Genomic DNA, 22,953 nt, shown 5'->3' with positions numbered 1-22,953 from the left:
TAAAGTGAAAGTCCCACATTAACATTAATACTTGAGTAAAAGTAAATAAGTACATACTCTTAAAAATACTTTACGTAATGAAAGTGAAATTAATATTTTACTGGAACTACCACTTTTTAAAATCAATATTAAGAAATTACTGACTTAAATCAAGCTGTATATACTGATGAAAAGTTATTTGTTAATTACTTTTGTCTTATTCAAAGAGTAATAACATATTTGCACTAAAAGCTAAACATAAAATACTTTGTCAGACTTGAACAAAGTAAAACAGATGGAAGTTTTGACACCAATTTACATCACACACATCATACGAGAGGTAAATTAATTTGTGAAATTATGATTTCTTAAAGTAAAATTGTTGAATGTATTCCTTGATGCCTTCAACAGTGGTGTCCAAAATGTACATATGTGCTGAACAATGGCTGCTGTTTTGTTACCGACTTATCATTTAGAAACCACTTGCTGCATTATTGTTGATTGTGCAGGGCGCTCCACTTCTGCTTTTCAAAGATTGTATGCTTGTAGAATTGCGTGTCTGTTTGCAGCCATTTTCACCTGTGAGTGTAAATGTTGAGTTGGCCAGCAGCAGCTTATTTGGATTTAAAGTGACAGAGCCCTAAAACAGCTGACCAGAGTAAAACCTAACCTGTTCAAAGAAGTGTAAAATTTCACCTTGAAGTTCAGAACAAATGCATTAGAAATGTATTTAACTACAGCAACAAAGTATTTGTACTTTTCTGCATCCCACCTCTGATCAGAGAACATTTCTTTTAGAGGTTTCGACTACGTCATGTCCTTCCTGAAGTAAATTAGCTTGAAAGTGCTTGTCAGTCAGCGCTCAGCGCCCACTCTGTGCTGCTTCGCTGCACAATGTGATTGACGTGTGTGGGGTTTCGCTCAGTCAGAGGTTGTCAGTCAAGCAGGAAATGAGGTCCGCCTGATGTTATGATTAAATATTATTCTCTAAATGGAAAAGACATGAGCCTTCCCTCCACCCCACACCTAATTCTGGTATCCATTTACAGATACCAGCTCGGCCCAATTCAGGTTTTCATTCTGCAAAAATCACAGTACCTTCCAGTTTCTAGTGCAAATATCTAAATAAGACAAAACTAACTTAAAAGTAACTTTTCAGCAAAAAACAGAGGCTTGTTTAGAGTCAATAATTCCTTAATATTAATGAAAAAGTTCTGGCAGATTATTTCACTTAAGACTGTATTATAAGTGAAACAATCTCCTAATGAAATTAATATCTAAGTATTAAACATAAAACAAGCCCTATATCATAAGTTTTGTATTATTTCAAGTGAACCAAAATGTTTGTACTAGAAAAGAGTCAAAAATACTTGGATTATTTGACTTTTACACTCCATTTGGGAAAAAGAAAATGTTTTTTAATTCAATTGCAATTTTCTGGGTGGATATTTTGCCACTGCTCTGGTCAGAGAATCGGTGAACTGGTTGGTTTTCTTAAACTTTCAATTACAGTTCATTCATTTTCAGTAAGGTTCAGCGTAAAACCATTTTAAAAGCTCAATATTAGCCTCCTTTATCCCTTCTAAAACCAGTTTTAATGTCGTTTTGGGATCATTTGTGTGTTAGAATACCAAACTGTGTCCAAGTCTTGCTGCTGATTTAAGGGGGAAGTCAAATTTCTTTTATTTTGTGAAATGTACCATTTGAGAATGAATTGATAAGATTTGTCCACAAACTGTTAAAATATCAATTCTTAAAATCAAGTAATATTGCTGAACATCTTTTCAGTCCCTCCAGGATTTTGTGATTTTGTAATAAAACTCAAAGTGTTTGTGGGGCTAATTTGGAAATATTTGTGCTATTACGATGGTAAATGTGTCTTTTTATTCCTCGCTGTATATATCATGGACTATAATCTGACATCAATTAAGGGTGAGGCAGCTGTTTAGTACAAGTAAGAAAGTTTTTGACAATTTTTGAGAAAAATCTGCAATAGACTCCCAACTATTAGCACAGAAATGCGTAGATTTGTTGATTCTGCATGAATTCTCAAGAGTCTGGAGGGATTGATTGTTATAATTTGGCAGATAAAAACTGCACTGATTTGACTGATGACATAATATTTAAGCACATTTAATGTTTAGTCTTGAATCTAGAGGACCACATAAAAAGCTACGGTGGGCCGGATTTGGCCCACGGGCCTTTAATTTGACACGTGTGTCCTAAACAATTTGTTTTGTTCTGCAGTGACTGTTTGTGTCAGGGATTGAAATTTGGACTCAACTGATCTCTTCTTTTGCTTGATGCTTCCGTTGCATCTCTGTCTGTTTGTGCGTTTCATTTTTCTGGAAAAATATTTGCAGAAATGCGGCTCCTGGAAAAGATGTTGTCAGAAATAAACGATCGATGCTTCCATCAATCAGCCTTGCCAGAGGCGAACTCATGAAATAACAGAGCCTGGATTTTGCTCTCATTTTAAAGAACAGGCTGTAAAAAACTTCTTTTTGTTTCATGCAAAGTTCAACAACCGGCATTGATAGTTACGTGGTATTTCTTTTTATTTTGCTCTGTAAAATTTAAACTGACAAAGGCTATTTTATGTAAAATCTTTTTAAATTTACTTCGATAAATCATAATTTCATGCAATACATTTCCTGTAGTTCAACTTTCTCTGTTGTACTTTGCAGGTACTATGTGGGATGTAATATAAGTTGGTGTCAAAACAAGTGAAACAAAGCATTTTTATAATAAATATTAAGAAATTATTGACTTCAAACAGGCTCCTGGATCTTAATGAAAAGTTCCTTGCAAGTTATTGTCTTGTTTCAAATTGTTTGAGATACTTTTACAAGAAACTAGACAAAACTTCTTGCTCATATTTTGTGTTTTTACAGTGTGAAACAAAGAGAATATGGATTATCCAGTTTGATATCAGAACTTGCAGCCAAACATATCTCATAGATCCATCACTGCTGCACTGAAAATGCTAATTATCTATTATTTTATTAGCAGAAACTTAACCAAAACTTAATATGAGAATTTTCCTGCGGTGGGATTATGACGAAGCAGAAGGGTCTGAAAACAGAAACCTCTGACCTCAGGAGTATGACTTTATTCCCACACCTCAGAGAGCATGGCGTACTGCCCCCTCCTGGCCATGCCGATGGATAGCAGGTCATAGACGGAGGTGGCATCCTGCAGGCTGGCCTGGCGAGCCTCGGCCTGGTCTGGCTGTCGGCTGATTACTGCTTCCCCGCTCGTCTGTTGGGACAAAAACACAAAAATCAGACGGGTGCTGGACGTTGTCTCTGCTGCTGTAGCCGGACCACGCAGTGAAGGACAGGAGTGAGTGTCTCACCATTGATTCTGTGATGAGCAGCAGCAACACAGCCTCCTCCACCACGTCCTGCGGACAGAAGCAGCTGCCAAGACAAAGAAAAAAAAAACACAAAAAAAAAAACAGGAAAAGCTCCAAAACAGGAAGTTTATCGCGCACACAAACACAAACAAAGACGGAGCGACGGCGGATTACCGACAGTGTCTGGTTTCTGTTTCACCTGTGGGGCTGCAACACAATACGGACCACCATGGATGTATCCCTGCACAGCATCATCTCAGATGTCTCACACACACACACACACACACACACACACACACACACACACACACACACACACACACACACACACACACACACACACACACGTCCCACTGAAGGACACAATCAGCAGACAACATCACAACCTTTTATGAAACAACTACGTGACGATAAAAAGCAATCATCAACGCTGACACATGGCTGTTCCTCCGGGGGGAATTCGGCTCCTCCACGCCTGCTAATCTCAGACATGGATTTAGATCTTCACTTATGATAGTGTGGGCAGGATTAGTCATGTGGCGGTGACTAAGTATGGCTCACGGGGGCCTGAGCAATGTTTGCAGGATCCCTCCAACGAGCGAAACGCAGAAATGAAGCAGACGATGAGCTTGATGTGCGGATCGGATGACAAGTTTGTGCTTTTAAGATGGGAAAAAATGTCTGTTTTGACCCAACACTGCAAAAACACAAAAGTATTTGTGGTCTACTTATTAGTGCAAATATCTTAGTGCAGTCAAAACAAGACAAAACTAACTTCTAAGTAACTTTTCAGCAAGAGAAAGGAGCCAAGACGTTGATTTTTTAGTGTCTTGTTTAAAAATAAAAGCAGATTATTTCTCTAATAACATGCGAAAATTTTATTTTTATAAGTGAAATAATCTGCTAATTGAACAAGCACTTTTTCATTAATATTAACGATTTATTAACTTTAAAAAAAGCTCCATCTTGTTTAAAATTATTATCATTCCATAATAATTATTACTGAGTTATACATCTTCTGTTGGATAATAAAGATTTAACAAAAACATTTTTAAAAAATGTATTCAATTATTTTTCAGTAATCAAATGACTCGCATTTTATCCCAACTTTTACAGAGTAGCGTAAGAACCGCCAGGAGGATTATGGAGCGCCGTAATTTACCGACAGCTGATGTAAACTGCTTGTTCAGGGAAATAAAAAACTACTTCAGATCAATTAAAATTGCTAATAAATAGATTGATAAACAAGAAAACAAAGAATATTAAACCAATAACTTCGATTAGTTTTATAAATACACAGCACAGTTTTCCCCTATTAATTACAATGTTTCCTTCAGTTAACAGAAACGTTTTCTCACTTTAATTCTTTTTTGTTTTAATTTAAGTTAATAACCTTGCATCAGTGCAGTATTAAATCCTGAGGCCTCTTTAGGTCCTCAGGTCACACTCAGAGTCCTGAGGCGTACCAGTCTGTGGCGTAGCGTTGAGGCGGTTTGAAGGTGGGGTACATGGCGTCTTTGGAGGCGGCGGCTCCTTCTCTCTGGAGCCAGACTGCAGGCGGGGGGCCCAGCGGGGGCCAGTAGCTGTCCTCGCTCACAGAGCTCAGCAGCACCTGCGCAAGCTTCATGGCTGCACACTGGCATGCAAAAAAAAACAAACACGTTTTCAATGCTGCAACAAATTCAGTCAGAAATCTAGAGCTGGGCGCTACGGCTGGCAAACTTATCACAATATAAGCATTTCATATCAGTCGATTTTGATAATTATTGATGAGTTTTTATGGTTTGTTTTAAATGTGTGAGATACATTTATCCACAGTTGAGTTTTGTATTTTTAAGCCGTTACGACGCAGGGTGGAAAAACCTTGAACTGCTGCTGTGCCAGTTACTTACCAAGCAACAGGGGAGGACTTGAAACTGCTTGGTACCCAGCAGGATGTCGTGAGGTTATTTTTGCTATTTAACCAACCAAAATGTGAGTTAGTTAATGCCACCAACACTGCAAAAACACAAAATCTTACCAAGTAAAAGTTGAAATAGGACAAAACTGACTATAAAAGTAACTTTTTTTAGCAAAAGAGTTTTGTTTTAAGCCAATAATTTCTCAATATTGATGAAAAAGTGCTTGTTCCACTGGGAGATTATTTTGCTTATAACAAGACATTTTTCTCATTTAATAAGCTCATTTATCTACCAAAAAAAGTACTTTTTCATCAATATTAAGAAATTATTTACTTAAAATAAGACTCTATATTTTGCTGAGTTACTTTGTCATACTTCAAGTGCACTAAGATATTTGCAGTAGAAACTAGAACAAAATCATTGGTAAGATTTTGTGTTTTTGCAGTGAATCTTGCTTATCTGGCTATTAGTTGCCTCCAACTCCCAAAATGCTGAGCATTTCTTAATTGTAGTGCAGTAAATATTCTAACCAACTAGTTAGTATTATCTATTGTTATTGATCACGTTTCTGTCACGAGATACATGGTTATTGTTTTACCGGCCAGCCCTGCAGAAATCACACCAGATTCTTGCTTTAAACTTTTTCCATTGTAATGATGAGATATTTGTTGAGTTCCTCACCTTCCTGAAGCTCTGAGACCCTCGCGACTCCACCACCCTGAGCACCCGACGCAGCTGGTGGGCGCCCTGCGCAAGATGACTAACACACACGCAAACACACACACTGGTTATATTTATACACTGGTTTTAAAGATTGACTAAAACTAAATGAACGGTTTTCAGATAACGTAAAACAGCAGCAAATTGTTTTCCATTAACACATGCAGAATCAAATTAAAACTATTGACCAGGCCTTCATTAGAGGGAGCTGACAGATATTTTTTGATTTAATGCAACACTGACACCTACTGGTTCAAAACTAGAGTTGCATTATTTTCTTTCTACAAGTTTAACCTCAACACTTGTTGAAAGAGCAAACAGATTTTTACAAATGTGCTGCAACTTTACATGAATAATTCATAAAACTACACATAAAAGCATAAAAACTATTTAAATTCTTGTTAATATCTTTTTAATTAAATGTTCTTTCAACTAAATAAATTAAGACGATGATAAATACTTTTTCAAATTCTTTCTGACATATTTCCTGTACAAAAATAAACAAAATTCAGGTATGACCAAAAATACAACGTACACTCCTTTAAACTATTATTATGAAGGCTAAAATTAAATTATAATAAAAGCTTAAGCAGAGAAGTTTAATCCACAAGTAGGGCAAAGATTATTAACCGTGATCAATCAATTATTGAAATAATTTTATAATAATAGTTTATTTGCATGTTTTAATTTATTTCCAATGTTGTACAATATGTTAAGCGTCTCAGCGAAAAGTCTGACGAAAAGAACATTTCTCAAATCAAAGTGAAAGACTCTGAATGAGAAGGTTCCTGATTCCCCAGTCACTTAATCAATTATTTAATCAGTTGACCACTATTTAATTGATCGATTCATCAATATCGATACAATTAATTGTATCAGCCCTAGCAGAAAGTCCCTTGTCTATAAAAAACTGCAAACTTCCATCTGCAAAACCAGAAAAAGCAAATGTAATACTTGTGAAAACTTTTTCAGGTAGTGTAAGAAGACTATTGATTTGTGCTGCACTCACCCCCTGTGCAGCAGACAGAGGTAGGCGCTCTGCAGGGCTGCCTGCAGGAAGTAGCCCAGGTCAACGTCAACAGCTGCAGAAAAGAGGCTGCCTTTGCCCATTTTGGCGTGTGGAGTGGCTACTATCTGAAAACATAGACTCTTAAGTAAACATGCCAGCACGTCATGCGAACTGTGCATTTGTGAAAGCTCACCTTATCGAGCTCCTGCAGGTAGGACAGAGCTGCATCACACGCCTTGAGGAAGCAGGACAGACTCTCCTCCTCTCGCTCCGAAAGACGGATCCGAGACACGGCAGACAGCGTCTGGTGGTCCAGAGAAAGACCTGAAACAGTGAGAGGAAGTCGAATGTAAAGAAATTTATCATTTTTGGGAAAATGTAAAGTTGGAAACGTATTTTTCTCTTCGAAAGTCTCATCGGTCTCCACGTAGCATATTGCTACAACCTCGTCCTAATCCAGTCATTTTGGAATAAGTTGACGCTGCTCCGTCAAGCAGCTCGGCTGAATGAAGTGCTGCTACTTTATAAATTAACTTGAGTGTTTATATTTCAGAAAAGAACCACACAAAAAGCATTTTTCACCTCACACAGTACTCTGTTTGGACAGTTTCTGGTTCCATTCCTGGGAAAGCCGCCATCTTGTCTTGTTCTTCTTCAACACCGCAACCTTCCAGATTGGAGTATGGATCAGATGTTTCATTTACTATATTCTTCCCAAAATACGAGTTCTTCTTAAAAAAAAACTTATTTTATCAATGCTCCGCTTAAGAATAACCAGCAGCACCTTCTGCTGGATGGCAGCCAAACTACAACACTACAAGAAGGTCTAACGAATGCTATTAGTTAATCGATTGGAGCTAATTGTGATGTAATGTATTAATCGACAATTAATTGTCTTCTTCCATTAAAACACATCAGGCTTTTATTAGCATGCTAATTTACCTTTAGACGTTCATTAATTTCTGTGTGTTTGCAGACCTCCACACAGTGGATACACAAACAAGAGAGGAAACTGACGTGCCTGGAAGACCAGATGCCCAAACTGGACTGATTATTACAAATATTCAAGGAGTTCAAGAACTTTCCAAGCCGGGAAGAAGCCAGAGGCTCTGAGCAGCCTTGGGCTCGACGCCAAGCCAAATCAAATAAGCAGACAGCTGCCAGCCGTCAGACATCATCCATGTCTGACTTGATTCCCACAGCAGCCAGCTTCATATCCCACAGAGAGGCCTGAGAAGGAGCCAACGGTAAATATGATTCAGGGGGAATCAAAACAAGCAGAGGAAATCTAAATCTGGCAGTTATTGCTGTAATATTTCTTAATGTTTCATGAGCATGAGGTCATGTCCGACTATCAGGAAATGGAGAGAGGGGTGGTAGCGACATAATGATGATGAGTGAAACGAGATTACACCGAGTCTGGGTGTTGTGTTCTGCAAATCTGATCTATGGCGATCAGACTGTATGACTGTAGCGACAAATCTGCCAGGAAAAACACCAAAATACTTCATAACTTTACCCCAAAACTGTCACGTTTCACTCTCTGATGTGACTTCAGAGCAAGAAAAATATGATTTCTTTAAGTGACAAACACAGAGCGCCCCTTGACCCGACTATCTACCCGATCGAGCTGATGGATTCCAGCTGTGTCCCATCTGCCTCGTAAAATACTCGCCACGCATCTTAGATCCACATACAAGGTCAATTTGGCTTCACTCCTCCCATAACTACCAAGAAAGGAGCCTTAAGTTTGGTTTTGATTGTTCTTTTATTAATAGCTTGGCTTGGAAGCTGACTGATGAATACTGCAGTATAAAAATCAGGTAATATGTCCTTCATTTTTACTACAATTTCATATAGAATAATTACACAAAATCATATATTTCCAGCTAAATGCCATTTGTGGAGTTCTAGGTGGAACATATTTACAGACAGGATTTGTCAGTGCAGGGCATTCTGGGTAAGTACAACTAAAACAAATGGAGAAATTACTTGTGGTATTTTACCAAAGACAAAAGAAAAATCTTCCAACTAGTCAATTTGTTTTACATTTTGATTAGAAGAAAGTTGTGCTCAGTGTCGTCTTCTGAGGTTTTTTTGTTGTTTCGGTCAGTGGCTCTTGGTGCAGCGCCCCCGCAGGTGAGGAGGGGAACAAGTTTTTCAATTAGTTTGGTTTGTTTTACACAGTTTTACACAGTGCAGTGTGAAAGATAACTGCACCAGCTGAAAATGTAACAAATGTTGCAATTTTAGTCCCAAATCGAACCAAAATGGCTCTTCAGTTTGTAAAGGTTGCAGACCTGGTTCAGTAGAAGAAAAAATGTATTCAAGCAACAGGGATACCTGCAGCCTCAACGGGATTTCGAAGCAAAGCCTATTGAAGAGATGCTTGTTTCATGAAAGCAACAGACCAGTTAATTGTGAGGTACCTTTAATGACGAAGGCCTCAGCCAGTAGGCGGAAGTGGTAGACGGGTTGGTCGTCCTGGGTCAGCTCCTCCAGACCCACCCTGGCACACATTCCCTGGGCGTCCCGGAACCGGCCCTGGACGTAGTGCACTTTGGCCATCAGCAGCAGAGCCTCATTCAAGTATCTGGGCTGCAGGAAAACCAGAAACACACAATCACACCAACGATGGCATGACAAATGGTCTGGGTTTGATATTTCCTGGTAGTTATTTCCAAATGATTTGACAGGACCTGAACATTAGACTCACTGTGAGGCGGCCTCGGCTCAGGATGGTGTTCAGGTAACCTTTGGCCTTGCAGAGTCTGGCCTGAGTCTTGTCCGTTAAAGGTGTGGAGCTGCGTAAAAGATCCATGTTTTCCAGCAGGCACTCCTCCAGCAGCGCCTCGGCCATCAGCAGCGTGCCGTAGTCATCTGCAGCGAGGGATTGAAGAATGTTAAAAGCAGTGGAACAAGCATGAACTGGGGGTCAGAGGTCATCCATTTCTGTAGCCAAAGAAAACCTTCTCTCAGTTCATCAAAACCAGAACTCAAACGCAGTAATTGATAATTAATCTTGTGATTAATCGATAATTAGTATTATGATTAATTGATAATTAGTATTATGATTATATTATGATTAATTGATAAATCATCAAATTAATCAGTTGCTGCTGACTTTTCATTTCAGTTAGGCCTTTTTAGCAATGAAATAAATTGACTAAAAGCTGCAAGAGAAGTAACTGAATTTCTTAGTTTCATGAATAAAAAATTGTTTATTGGCTAAAGTGCAAAAATGCAGCATTTCTTTATCATTTATAGCAAAGGATGCATCAACAACAACAACAAATTTTCTAACATCAGCATGTCAAAAGCTAGGGAATGATCTGTTGATTATTTTTTACCTTTGTAAATAACTGGATAACAAAAGTTTCCCTTCAAAAGCTAAAAAATTTCCCATTTGAGTTTTGGGTAGAACGAACTTTCAAAGGTGTTTTTTATTTTAACTTAAATGGAAAATATGTTTTTTCTGCAATTTTGGCTTAGTTACTGCTCTGACTGTGTTGATCTTTTAGCAAATGCCATTTTTTGATTCTATATAAGATTAATCGATTTCTAAAATAGAAACAAACAACCGATTAATCACTATTGATCCGATTATTTGTTTCAGTCCTCGTGGTTTCGCTTCAGTAAGTTTCCATTTGAGTCCTGCACATTCAGTAAAAACTCATCTAACTCATAATATTAAGGTTTACAAAAGCGTTCTCTGACCCAGCCTCTGTCTGTGTAAACACACACAAACACACACTCCAGTAAAGATTTCCTGTTTAGCTCCCTCAGCCCGGGTGTGTTCTGATGCCAGCTCTTTGAGGCGTGTTTACGCTCAGATATACTTGACATTTTTGCTGGTTCGTTTATCAGCACAGCCAAGGAGAAACTTGTCTCTGAGCAGAAGGTGGGGGATAAACACCAGGACGTGTTTTGCTCCAAAACCACAGCGAGAAACAGAGTTCATCCATTCACTGAACCAAACGGTGATTTACTCTTCAAGTTGTCGTTACAATATGTTAGTTTTCTACATTACAGCAGTTTTCTTGACCTCCTTTTTCTGACTGGATGAATCACCTAATATATTGTTTGAAAACTTGACTATTATTGCTTTGATCTGGGTCGGACATGCTGTGAAGCAGCGGTGTCAAACTAATTTTCGTTTTGGGCCAAATCAAGATCACTAATGCTCTTAAAGGGCCGGTTGTGGCAGAATGTATTTATAAGACCTGTTAAGCTGTTAAAATATCAACAAATTCTTAAAATTAAATATATTATTGGACATCTTTCCAGTCCTAGGATTTTGTGATTCTTTTTGATTTTTTTGCAATAAAATAAATAAAAAGTGTTTGTGGTACTAATCTGATTGATATAATTTGACAGCTAAAAACTGAATTGATTTGATTGATAACGTAATATTTAAGCACACTTAGTGTTTAGTCTAGATTAATATAGAGTTTGACACACTCAGCAATGTTTAGCTCTAACATTTTCCTCCTCCTAAATGTAACATATTGCCAAAATCTAATTTAAAATCAATCCAATATTTTGTCTGGATTTTAGATCATAGAAATTCAACATAACCTCTTAAAGCCACAGTACACAATGACACCAAACCTACCACATAAACAACAGGCTGCTTTTTATTGCTGTCAGAGTTGGGCGAAGGTTTAATATATGACCACCTTAACTACCATGAAGTTCCTCTATCTGAAACCAGCTCCTCCTGGTGCACCTTGCACACTCGCTGCTGGTTCAGCGAATGAAAACCAGGCAAGCGCACAGTAATAGCACTTTAATTTAACACCCGAGTGAACCTGTAGACGCCTGTAGTCAGGACACTCAAACCCATATTTACTCTGCGTAGGCAGGTGCATTAGTGAAATGCCTCAGCCTTGCTTTATGAGGTGCAGAAAGAAAAGTGTGTTTGCTTTTCTTTTGTGGAATGATTTCGAGTGTAAATGATCAGGCTGGTGGACAAACCTGGTTTAACATTAAAGTGAGTTTTTCTGCTTAAATGTGACACAGACTCTTCTTGTTTACTGTGAACTTCCAGGGAGAGGTTTTCTTCAAAGGGGAAAGTTGGGATGCAGGATTTTCACTGGTTTTATCTGTGGAGGAGATCTGGTTAGAAGACCTTCCAGTAATCTTGTTTGGAGTCCAAGGTCCAACTGGTGTACAGTGTGATAGTATGCTCATTGCAAAAAATACATATCAACTCAAACAGTAGGAAATCCTCAATTTTTCTTTCAAACTTAGTTAATTTATAAAAACTTTCTGCTTTTATTAGTAGCGTCTGTTTTACCTGAAACCTGCTCCAACAGATTAAAATTTAAATAACATTTAACATTTAACATGATCTGATCGTATTTGCGTTAATAGAGCAACCAGGAAGTGACGGGACATGCGTGCAGCGGCTCCCCAGCCTCCAGGTGCGACCCGCGGTCACTCACCGTCCTCGTGGATCCGCGCAGCGTGCATCTGCTCCACCAGCGCCAGGATTTTGCCCCACTGGCACTCGGCCCTGTAGCGCTCCAGCTCCGCTTCCAGCCGGACCTGGGTGAAGGAGAGCCGGGTCGCCATGGCCGCTCTGTCCCGGTGGTGGTGGCCGTAGTCCCCGGACACGATGGGAGTAACTGCGGACTAACCAGGAGATGTTTGAGTGCGCAGGGTTGGGTGGGGTGAGGTGTCCGGGCGAGGGAAACAACGAACTAAATCCAGATTATTATGGTTTATTTAACATAAACTTGTTGAAACAAAGACAAAATCCACTTCCATATATTGAAAAATATTGATGGGAGCTTTTTTTATCTATTTATTTTAGCAAATCAATTCATAAAGTGGCACTCAGATTGGTTTGTTTTTCTTTAGACTATTTCATTTTAAAGTTTACGTCTGAAACGTCAAAGAAGTTGCATTAAAACAATGAAAAAATATTGTTATACTCCACAAGGCGGATAATACACGCTTATTGCTAAAGAAAGTTGTTTTCTTAATGGAAAGTTGAGTGGAAGGAAAACCGTGTAGTGGAGAAAGGTGAGCAAGGCATATGATGGAATAATAAAGCAAAATCGATTTAAGTTTGAGGATTGTTACTTGAAAACCAGGTCAACTTTAACTAAGATTTTTTAGTTTATTTTACTTTTTAAGTAAGTAAAGTTGCATGAATTTAAAGCAACTTTTAAATTCACCTCTCGAAATAGCAGATAAAAATGTAAATAATTATTTATTATTTCCAATCTCAATTAAGGAAGCCCTTAATTTTGCATTTGTTTATTTTTTACTTTTCCAATTTTTATTTATTATTTGTATTAATTATTTTGTATTTGTTTTGATAAATTTATTTATTTTGCATTCATTTATTATTTTTGTAGCTTTTATGTACGTTGTAAATTTGCAGTTAAATAACAATAAAATCTATCACATAAATAATAAAGTAATTTAACGGCTTCCTGTTAACATGAAGGTAGATTTGTTGTTGATAGAGTCATGTGTTTTATTAATATAGTAACAGTTTTATTATATATTTATATATTTTTTATATTTTTTCATTTTATTATTCCAAATTTACTAGGCATTATAATTATTAAGCTTGATTTATTTTGTTTTTTATTGAAATTGCAGTAAATTTACTATTAAATATATGAATTTAACTTTATTTTTCTACAGTCATAATTTAATGCTACTAAAGTGTCACAATTTCTATTATTTGGGTCAAATAAGTACCTCTTCATAAATAAATCTCAGAAAGTATTTTAACTTTTCAGTTTTTCACAGTGTTGGCTCCTCCTTTCCTACGGCTTGGAATCACTGGAGCAGCCGAGAAACCCAAACTGCAACTGCAAGGGATTCATTGCTGCCTAACTCTTAAAACATGTGATCTTTAATGCAAAACGTAGCAGAAATTAATAATGGTGGGTTAGCAAATCATTAAACTGTGGGGCGACCTTGCATGGGAGAGCTTGATTTGTAGCAGTGTGAAGGCGAATAAGAGCCAAGTCTCTAATCTTTTTCCCGTTAACACTTTAACTGGATCAGGCAGGGCTTAAGAAACAGCAAAGCAAAACTGTGGCTGGACAGCAGAACACAACGCCATGTTTGTAAAATAATATTGCTTATAGATGAGGGTAGAAAACGTAAAATGTCTGTCTGCCTCACTGACACCAGCTTACCTACCTTGGCTCAGATACAAGCGACTACATGTGTTAGTCTCTGCTCCATGACATGTACTAGAACTTTATGAAGCAAAGTGCAGCCCAGTTAATACTGCCGCCACTATTAGAAACTAATACTAGAGGGGAGAACTGTGTGGGTAAATTGAAGGGAAATTACTGAGTCTAGTTTGAATACAATGACCCACAACACAAGGGAGTAAACACGAGGGAGAATTGCAATTCACTACAGAGTCTAAGTCAGCTACTGCGAGACATTAAGAGAAACCTCAAGCCTCTTGAAGAGAGATTTGGTAGCGTCATTTTCTCTTGGGAAAGTTGACATTTGCGCGACATGAGAAGCGCCTGTCCGTCTCCTCAGCGGACGTCCAACCACAGCATGATTAATCTGGATCTGGGCACTCAGCGGCGGGTTTGCGCCCCCTGCTGTCTGGAGAGCGTCACTGCGCCCTCAAAGGTTTCTGTCCCACAAAGATGTTTCACTTTCTACAGGAAACCTGGCAGTTTATGGCAAGTCATTCTAGCTAATTGGAGAGAAACTATAACCAGTCAAATAAACTGCTTTACTTTTAGGAAACAACTGAGAAGTAAGCTTTTACGGTAACCCAAAATGGTCAACAATATGCAAGAGACCCAAAACAACAACAAATGCTACAACGCAACAACAAAGTATGCAGTACAAAAACAAAAGTCACAATGCAACAGCAAAAACACGACTCATCCGCTTAGAGCACAGTGTATCAGGAAAATCCACAATGAAACCTCAAAAATCACAACAACAAAATTCCAGCTCAACATCAAAACCCATAATGTTTCAGGAAAGGCCAAGAGAGAAATCAAACTACAACTATGGGGTGTCAAATGTGCCAAGAGTTTTTTCTATATTAATGCACTAAACATTCACTAACTAACTGAGGGTATCAGTTACCCTCTTTGGGGTATATTTATGTAACTGCTTAAATATACCCTTTAGTCTAAACTATTACATTAATACTAGGGCTAAATGTCTAAGTTTGGGTAAAACAACAGAAGAAAAGTCAACCTTTGTTAATTTTTTAAGCTTGAAACTGAGATGTTGTAATATTACAACACCGAGTCTTAGAGTATTGACCCTAATTTTCATGCATCCCCAGAGATTTCCCAAGCGTTTGTTTGCTTGTTAGCTTAACAATGAAGCTAAAACGTTGCTGAACAGAGACAAACGTGAAGATAAAACGTTTCTCCTTAAAAATCTTTTTTGTGAAATGTTGACTTGGGGCTTTTTTAAAAATTTTTTTTAAAGCTTTTAAAACTGCACTCAGTTTGAATAATTTCAGTAGCAACAGCTTCCCCTCCCAACATGGCGGAAACGTCGACGTGTCTTTCAGCAATTCTGAAGTTTTTAGTTAAAACAAAACATAACATCACTTGATATCAGGGCAGACTCGAGTTAATGTGGTTCTACTTGATTTATTAAAAAGCTAAACCTCTTCGGTTACATATTTACTCGTACATTTCACTTTTTGCTGTTTGAAACGTTGTAAGAGTGGACCGTTGGAGGAAGGAACGTGTCCGTTACGTAAATCTCCGATCGTCGTCGACCAATCAAAAATGAGCTGTCGTGTCCATAACGGCGTACGGGAAGCTGCTTGGTCCAATATAGTTCTCAACGCTTACTGTCGCTCGCTAACAGGAAAGTGAGGAAACAACACCTTAGCGGTTTTCAGCAGACACACCGACTACTTGAAAGTGAGTATTTGAGTTGGCTGTTGGTATTCCCTGTGGCTAAGTAGATGCTGATTTTTTTTTGCGGGATTTTTTTGTCTGGAAATAAGTAATTTGGCTAGCAAATGTGCGTGTTAGCTAACGGTAATGTTTGTTTACCCTTCCGTTGGGCATTTTACTGTAACCGCATGTAAACAGGACGGAACTGAAGTCCGTTTTTGTTTATGTTTATCCTTATGCTGAACAGTTGTTACTGATCTTAGCCTGTATTTTTGTCAACAGGAGATAATCTGTTTTAGTTCCATGGATTTACAGAGGAATATGCATTTCTCTCCCTTCCAGGATGAGGCGTCGTGCACAGTGGGGGGTTCTGATCCTCTTCCTGTCCTGCTCTTTTCTGTGTGCTCACTCTCAGTTGTCTCCACACCAGCAGCAGCCTCCTCCTGCAGTGGCAGGCTCAGCTCACATAACTCGACTTGACAAGAACATGGTGCAAGACAAAGAGTGAGCAACACCTCTGAAGTCCAGACACATCGCCCCGCTCACTGGATGATGGGCCAATTCCTGATGTTTCTCTTTCTCTGCTCTCAGCCACATCATGGAGCACTTGGAGGGGGTCATCGACAAACCTGAGAAAGACATGACGCCCCAGGAGCTTCAGCTGCATTATTTTAAGATGCACGACTACGATGGGAACAACCTGCTGGACGGCCTGGAGTTGGCCACTGCTATTACACATGTACACAAAGAGGTAGGTGTGTAAATAAAATAGAGACTAAACAAAACTACTATAATTTTACACATTTTTGTGATCAGCAGTAAACTCTGTAGATTATGTTGATAAATGATTTATGCAGTTAATACATAGATCATTTGTTTATTAGCATCTTGTATTAAAGTTGCAGTGTGCATTATTATGTTTTAATTACAAATATTTAGAAAACTTGTTTGGTTTTTTTGTAATTGAGTTTTTTATTGATTCCCAAGGAAGCCAATTTTACAAAACACAAAAACTTACCTAGAAATTTTGGTCTAATTTCTAGTCCAATTATCATAGTAGACTTGAAATAAGACAAAACTAACTTGCCAAGCGTTTCTTCGATATATAAACTTCATATTCTTTAAAATGTACCAGTTCCACTGGCAGATTATTTAACTTAAAACAAGATATTTATACATTTTATATGGTCTGGAGCTGAAGTTTTCAAGTGGCATTGTTTTAACTTCCTCTGGTTCATATTTATTAAAGGAATGCTGTGGCTTTATACTTTTAGGCAATAAAATGTTTATTTTCTTATTTAAAATGAGAATTAAATTATTTGTTTATTGGCATCTTGTATTCATAATATTGCATTAAAAAAGGCTTAAGTGGTTCAATAACAAATGTTTAGAATGTGACAAGTTTTAAAAATCTGATTAATAATCAGTAGATTTATCAGTTAGGAGTTTGACCCCTTAACATCACAACTGAGCCCTTCTGTCTGACAACTGAAGCTCGATCAGTTCTTTAAAGGAAAGTCGCCTGAAATTTCTCCAAAATTATAAAACATTTAAACAATTTTAGAAATCTGTATTGCGCACTTAGCTTTTATGTCCTGATATTAAAAAATTAAACACATTTTTACTGTTGTTTTCCTGCTCTGAATCGCAGGAGAGAGGGGAGAACAGCCAGCCAATGAAGGAGGAGGAGCTCATCTTGCTAATTGATGACGTCCTGAGGGACGACGACAAAAACAACGATGGGTACATCGACTACGCAGAGTTCGCCAAATCGTTGGAGTAGATCGCCTCGCTGTTTCTTCGTTTTCAGTCCTGAAGGAGAATCCAGAAAGAGGGGAGAGGCGGCAAGCTGCTCCGTCTTTCACGGAAATCATCTTTGTAATTTACAAAGCTTGTGACAGTTTTTTCATACCAGATGGAATGTAATTCCACCGAATTACGAAACAGTAGCCTTTGTACCCTGTTTTTGTAGATTGTGCCATTTTCAAAGGGTCAGTTTAACCAAATTATTTTTTCATTCAGACTTTAGTGGCCTCTACGCTGCGTGTTTCCTGCCAAAGTTCGCCAGCCAGCCACTGTACTGCAGTAAACAAACCGATGAAGTAGTTTGGTTGAACTGACCCAACGGACCAGTTCATTTCAAACTCATACGCACTATTTTAAATTAAATTCAACACACCAGCTGTTTGAGTCTCTGCATTTAGGACCAAATGATTCCTTGTGAAGATAATTCAGCAAATATGTTGTTCCCTCTGCAACAGATTAGATTAGATTGGCAGAGACAGAAGGGTAAACCTTGTGTAAATGATGAGCAAGTTAGCAGCGCCCCCTTCTGGTCAGCCGGAGGACGTACGGCTCTTAATCAGTCGCAAAAGGAATGTATAGCCGAGCTGCATCAGATTCGACGACACTGAATAAGCTAGACTGGAAGCACACTGGCAGACTCTTCTTTTGGCTGGAGTTTCAGGAAAGCACTTGAATGCAACACGATTCCTTCAGATGTTAGCTGCCTTTTTTCAAACGCTGAGTTCGAGCACATCAGGTCAGGTTTGTTCAGTCCATCTGCGTTTGCTTCATATGGATGAACTCTATTTTTTGTCTTTGTTTTTGCCGACCAGTGTTGATTCTTCAGTGGGCTGATTGTGGAGAGAAATTATGTAAAGGTTGGGAAATGTAACTCTGGAATGTGAAAAGAAAACTTCTGTTACTTTTAAGGTAAATTATGTTTGGTTCTAGTAAACTGGTAGAGTTCAATCTACCAGTTTAATCTGGTAGATTAAACTCGTGAAATCAAATTTATTCTCTGATCTGCTTGTTTTTTTGTGTGTGTAATTTTTATTTGAATTTTTAGGGCTCTTTGAACTTTCTAAGGAAAACAAGTGCACACGCCTCCCAATTGCACATAAGTTGAGCTGTACTTGTTGCTATGTAATTGCAATTTTATCTACTAAAAAAACTTTTAGTGATGAGGATGATAAAAAAAAGTTCAAACTAATAGGTTTTATAATTAGATTTTAAATACTAGCTTTGATGTGTAATTGGCTTACAGTCAAAACAAAGATTTGTTACATTTACTTTGGGATAAATATAACAAAATTAATCTTCTCATCTTAAGTCTGCTGCACAATAAGCAATAAATGTTGAAATTACTTATGTACTTGTTAGTAGGATATCAATGATTGTGCAGCTTTTAAAGTAAAAAATCTGTTTCTTTGCCTGCAAAAAGTTTCTTCTGCACAGAGGAAGTTCAGATTTAGTACTTATGAATCAGAAAATCTTACTGTCAAATAAAGAGGCATTATAGTTTTTATACTGACTTTATTTAGGAAGAATTGACATGTACAACAGGTGGACTGTGACAGAGCAAAATTGGGGCCATAAACTTCATCCAAAAGAAAGAAACATTTGAAATCGAAAAATTAGTTTGAAACTAGAAACTTGAAAACATTTGTTCATTATTAGCATTTGTTTCAGTTTCACAGTTTTAAAACTGTTTTCAGTTTGGAAATATTTGTTTTTTTCAGTTTTAAAGTAATTTTTCAGTTGCCAATATTTTTTTCCTTTCAATTTATTTTTCTAAACTGAAATTAATTTTGAAACTAAAACAAAAACTATTTGAAATGGAATTTTTTTGAGTGCATAAAAGATCTGAAACTGAAAAGAACTTTGAATTTGAAAAATAGTTTTGAACATTCTTTCAGTTTAACTTTTTTTTTTACTTCCTTCAGTTTCAAACATTTTTTCAGTTAATTAAATAATTTTTTTTGAAAGTTCAGTAGCAAAATAAATTTTCAGTTATTTATTTTTTGCTTTTGAACTTAACAAAAGTTCAAGAGCAATTATTTTGAAACTGAGAAAAAAACAAATGAAAATTAAAATTATGAAATTCCCCACAAATTTGAAACTTTTTTTCAGCTTCATAGTTTCAGAACTTTTAATTTTTAGTTTCAAAATAATTTTTCATTTTCAATTGTTTTTTTTTCTTTGAACAATCTTTATGGCCCCAAAGTACCTCCGTAGGCTCCCCGTGTGGCACCAATGTAGCTCCATAGTCTCCCCGTGGCACCAATGTGCCTTAGCTCCAGGGGGAGGCCGCCTCCAGAGGCTGCACGGAGCCCAGGGGGAACATGGGTGACGGGAGGCTGGTTCTCAGCGAGCCGTACCAGTCGTCGTGCTGCCGCTGCGGCGCTGGCTGCGGCGGGCTGCTGGGACACGGACAGCGGCTGACTTGGGTTTGGTGGCGGGAGTACGGCCCGGGCGGCAGCATGGAGGTCAGGTGGGGGATGTGGGCCAACGGCTGAGGGTAGTACTGTCGAGGCATGCCGGCCACCAGCGTCCTGTGGCCCGTCACCACACCCATCGGGAAGACTTTCTGGGAGGCCCGCTCATGTTTGCGCTGTTTGGCTCTTCTGTTCTGGAACCACACCTGCCGGGACAAGACAACAGAATCTGCGTTTGCATTAACCATCTACTCGCGCAAATTTAAATTACGAAAATAAATTAGCTTAAAGGAAACGGCACATGAGTCACGTGTTCAACAGCCTGATGTTACTACTGGCGAAAACGACGAAGAAGACCACAGGAAGAAAGAGGATTATGGTTTGTTTTTGTTTTCAGACACATCACATCATTTAACAGTTAATAATAATAATAATAACAATAACAAAAAATGTCGTAATACAATTTCCCCAAAATACCGCATTCGTAGCCGTTCCCAAATATAAGGATTTTGTTGCTCCAACTCCTGAATGATGGCTGAATTATTATATGTAATCTATCTGTTTATGCTCATAGCTGCCAAATTTCTAATGACTTCTCTCATGAACAACCTTATTCATATGTGATTTTAATGTAATTTTTTTAGTTAGTGGAAACATCGTAATTGCAAAATTGTGTTTTTTGACACCAGACTAATATTTCCAGACATTTGTAACGAAAACACATCGCAATGCAGCCTTTGGCCATACAATTGTGCAATTGAAAAATTTTTAAAGTAATTTTACGTAATGAAAAATTAAGTAGTAGTAGAAACCCTAAAGGAAGTATAAAAACTTACAAAATGTAAATTTAATACCCTAAGATTTAGTATTTTCTTATCTTATACTACTTATACTAAAGTTTGACTTTACAAGATGCTGAAATTTTTTGTAATTTTCTGTGCTGGACTTCTGATACAATTACTACTTTATTCTCCTAATATTATCACCTTCCTGTATTACTACCACCGTGTTCTGTTAATATGCCTTGAGTCTCATATTATTTTGACTCTTATATTACTTTATAATATAATTAGATTATTCTTGTAATTAGCAAAATAAATGTTTTTTTGGACCTAATATGTCATGGTAGAGTATTAAGTGTAAGACATGCTTGTTGAACAAGGTGGCCAACACTTTGAACTATGGACTATGAAACATTTTCCAACTGATAAAATCGATTTCTACAGAAATTGTGCAAATTCCTGTGGACCAAACGATGCTGCACCTAAACCGAGAGAAGAGTTTGTCCCACCTGTATGCGAGCCTCGTTGAGTTTGGTGACGCGCGCCAGCTCCTCCCTGCAGTAGATGTCCGGGTACTGGTTCTGCTGAAAAGCCAGCTCCAGCTGTTCCAGCTGCTTGTGGCTGAAGGTGGTGCGGTGGCGCCTCCTGGCGGGAGACGGGTAGGCTTTGCCCCCCCTGCTGATGCCGGCGGCCACGGAGGTCTCTGACGTCGCTGCCTTCCTCCCGGGCTCACCTATATCTGCTTTCAGAAGCAAAAAGACTGAGGCTTTGCCGGGAAAAACCTTCATTTTTACTGGGGACAATTCTCCAGCTCCTATTTCTTGACTTCCTTGGCGAATAAAACACAACAACCTTCAGTTGTATGAGTGCAAATCACCAAAAAGGAGGGATTAGAGCGACTCGGCAACCTGAGAGCCGCAGAGATTTGGCCGCCTAAAGACAAGCTCGTGAGAAAAAGATACCAGAAACTGGAGGATTTGACAAGATTATGTCCACAATCGCTGATGAAGGGGCCAATCTGTGGAAATGGGGCAGTGAGGCGTCCGTTGACATCACTGCTTCTGTTGTTTAGTCTAACATTTAGGTTGTTTTTTCTAAATATATTCACTAATTTTCATTTTTAAAAACAAAACCCAACACAAAAGAAGAAAAAAGTTGCATATTCTCATCATTTTATTGTCCAAGCCTAAGAGTTAATAAAAGCTGAAGACAAGATGGTGGACAAGAGTTTCCACATGCATCCAACACGTCAGTCTTGTATTCCAAATTGAACTTCCTCCACCCAAAAATAGCAGAAATAAAATATTCTTTCAATTATAAAAGGTTAGAATATCATACAACTTAGGCTTAATGTTTAGTTTTTGATTGGAGTGCGGTAGAAAACTACACCAAAATGAGTGTATTTATGGAAAAAAGTGTCAGTATTTCTCTTAAAGTAACTTCAATTTAATGTCCTAACCAAAATCTGATAGAATTACGACCCAAAATAGCTGAAAACATCGATCATTTCTACAAATAAATGAGTCGGAACCTGCAGTTTTTCTCTAAGTTAGCTGAATGCTTGCAAACTAATTTTTCGACCAACCTGCGCTCGAGCTCACTGTAGCCATGTCAGAGTAAAGTTCTGCAAAGTCCTGGTGGCTCCGTGGTGTTGCACCTGCAGCCTTTACCTGGGCCATCGCTGCAGCTCTGCATCCCAGCAGAGACGCTCAGTCAAAATTAAAGTCCTGCGTCCCTCCCTTCTTGCTTCCTTCACTCGCTCTGTGGGAGCCAATAGGAACTGGCAACCAGCGTCACTGGAATGAAAGTGACCAGTTGCAGTTACTTAAGAGTTACTTTTTGAGTAGTTCTAGTTTTACTTTACTATACTTTTCTACTTGAGCACCATTACACTGAAGCAACACTTCAGAATATAAATCAGAGAACCTTTAACCAAACAGAAACACACAATTTATGTCAGAGTGAGACTTCCTGTTTGCATGATTAAGCTTTATTGTATTTTCTATCCAGTAAATATTGTCACTGCGCTGCAAAAACACAAAATCTTAGCAAGTATTTTTAAAATAGTTCATAGTATAGTTCAAATGTCTTAGTACACTGTAAAAAAAGACAAA

At 38.1% G+C, this 22,953-nt stretch overlaps 3 protein-coding genes across 5 annotated transcripts in view; 1 reads left to right on the top strand and 2 right to left on the bottom strand.

Moving 5' to 3' along the window:
• ttc7a (tetratricopeptide repeat domain 7A) overlaps positions 1 to 14,500 on the bottom strand; it is a 44,500-nt gene extending 30,000 nt beyond the window's left edge. Inside the window, exons 1-10 of one of the 3 annotated variants that reach the window (XM_055029350.1) lie at positions 14,402 to 14,500; positions 12,415 to 12,604; positions 9,684 to 9,847; positions 9,397 to 9,565; positions 7,161 to 7,291; positions 6,968 to 7,092; positions 5,920 to 5,998; positions 4,804 to 4,973; positions 3,338 to 3,401; positions 3,103 to 3,240 (exon numbers count right to left, since the gene is read on the bottom strand). In XM_055029350.1, coding sequence (XP_054885325.1) covers positions 3,103 to 3,240; positions 3,338 to 3,401; positions 4,804 to 4,973; positions 5,920 to 5,998; positions 6,968 to 7,092; positions 7,161 to 7,291; positions 9,397 to 9,565; positions 9,684 to 9,847; positions 12,415 to 12,604; positions 14,402 to 14,458 — 1,287 coding nt within the window. In that variant the 5' untranslated portion in view covers positions 14,459 to 14,500. Of the gene's footprint in view, positions 1 to 3,102; positions 3,241 to 3,337; positions 3,402 to 3,511; positions 3,888 to 4,803; positions 4,974 to 5,919; positions 5,999 to 6,967; positions 7,093 to 7,160; positions 7,292 to 9,396; positions 9,566 to 9,683; positions 9,848 to 12,414; positions 12,605 to 14,401 lie in introns of those variants that run through there. The other 2 variants (XM_055029351.1, XM_055029352.1) reach the window with 2 other exon arrangements.
• A 1,250-nt stretch (positions 14,501 to 15,750) lies between these two features.
• On the top strand, positions 15,751 to 18,636 carry mcfd2 (multiple coagulation factor deficiency 2, ER cargo receptor complex subunit). The gene is made up of 4 exons (XM_055029359.1): positions 15,751 to 15,861; positions 16,180 to 16,341; positions 16,429 to 16,588; positions 17,489 to 18,636. Exons 2-4 carry the CDS (start codon positions 16,181 to 16,183, stop codon positions 17,618 to 17,620), a joined length of 453 nt encoding a protein of 150 aa, XP_054885334.1. The 5' UTR covers positions 15,751 to 15,861; position 16,180; the 3' UTR covers positions 17,621 to 18,636.
• Positions 18,637 to 19,792: 1,156 nt separating this feature from the next.
• On the bottom strand, positions 19,793 to 22,521 carry prop1 (PROP paired-like homeobox 1). The gene is made up of 3 exons (XM_055029363.1): positions 22,425 to 22,521; positions 21,349 to 21,578; positions 19,793 to 20,263 (listed from the first exon to the last, which is right to left on the bottom strand). The coding sequence occupies exons 1-3, from the start codon at positions 22,516 to 22,518 to the stop codon at positions 19,913 to 19,915; spliced, it is 675 nt and encodes a 224-aa protein (XP_054885338.1). The 5' UTR covers positions 22,519 to 22,521; the 3' UTR covers positions 19,793 to 19,912.
• Between the last annotated feature and the right edge of the window lie 432 nt (positions 22,522 to 22,953).

The sequence above is a fragment of the Poeciliopsis prolifica genome, unplaced genomic scaffold (genome assembly GCF_027474105.1).
Source record: "Poeciliopsis prolifica strain line A6 unplaced genomic scaffold, Auburn_PproV2 SCAFFOLD005, whole genome shotgun sequence".
Classification (NCBI taxonomy): Eukaryota; Metazoa; Chordata; class Actinopteri; order Cyprinodontiformes; family Poeciliidae; genus Poeciliopsis; species Poeciliopsis prolifica.
This window is presented reverse-complemented; position numbering and strand designations above follow the sequence as displayed.

What these genes read in the sequence shown, in the direction of transcription:
- mcfd2 (XM_055029359.1), top strand. Translation starts at nt 16,181, where the DNA reads ATGAGGCGTCGTGCACAGTGGGGGGTTCTGATCCTCTTCCTGTCCTGC. An exon ending in AACATGGTGCAAGACAAAGA is followed by an intron (nt 16,342 to 16,428) that starts GTGAGCAACACC and finishes CTCTGCTCTCAG; the next exon opens with CCACATCATGGAGCACTTGG. An exon ending in TTACACATGTACACAAAGAG is followed by an intron (nt 16,589 to 17,488) that starts GTAGGTGTGTAA and finishes TCTGAATCGCAG; the next exon opens with GAGAGAGGGGAGAACAGCCA.
- prop1 (XM_055029363.1), bottom strand. Translation starts at nt 22,518, where the DNA reads ATGGCCCAGGTAAAGGCTGCAGGTGCAACACCACGGAGCCACCAGGAC. An exon ending in TACAGTGAGCTCGAGCGCAG is followed by an intron (nt 21,579 to 22,424) that starts GTTGGTCGAAAA and finishes TTCTGAAAGCAG; the next exon opens with ATATAGGTGAGCCCGGGAGG. An exon ending in TCAACGAGGCTCGCATACAG is followed by an intron (nt 20,264 to 21,348) that starts GTGGGACAAACT and finishes TTGTCCCGGCAG; the next exon opens with GTGTGGTTCCAGAACAGAAG.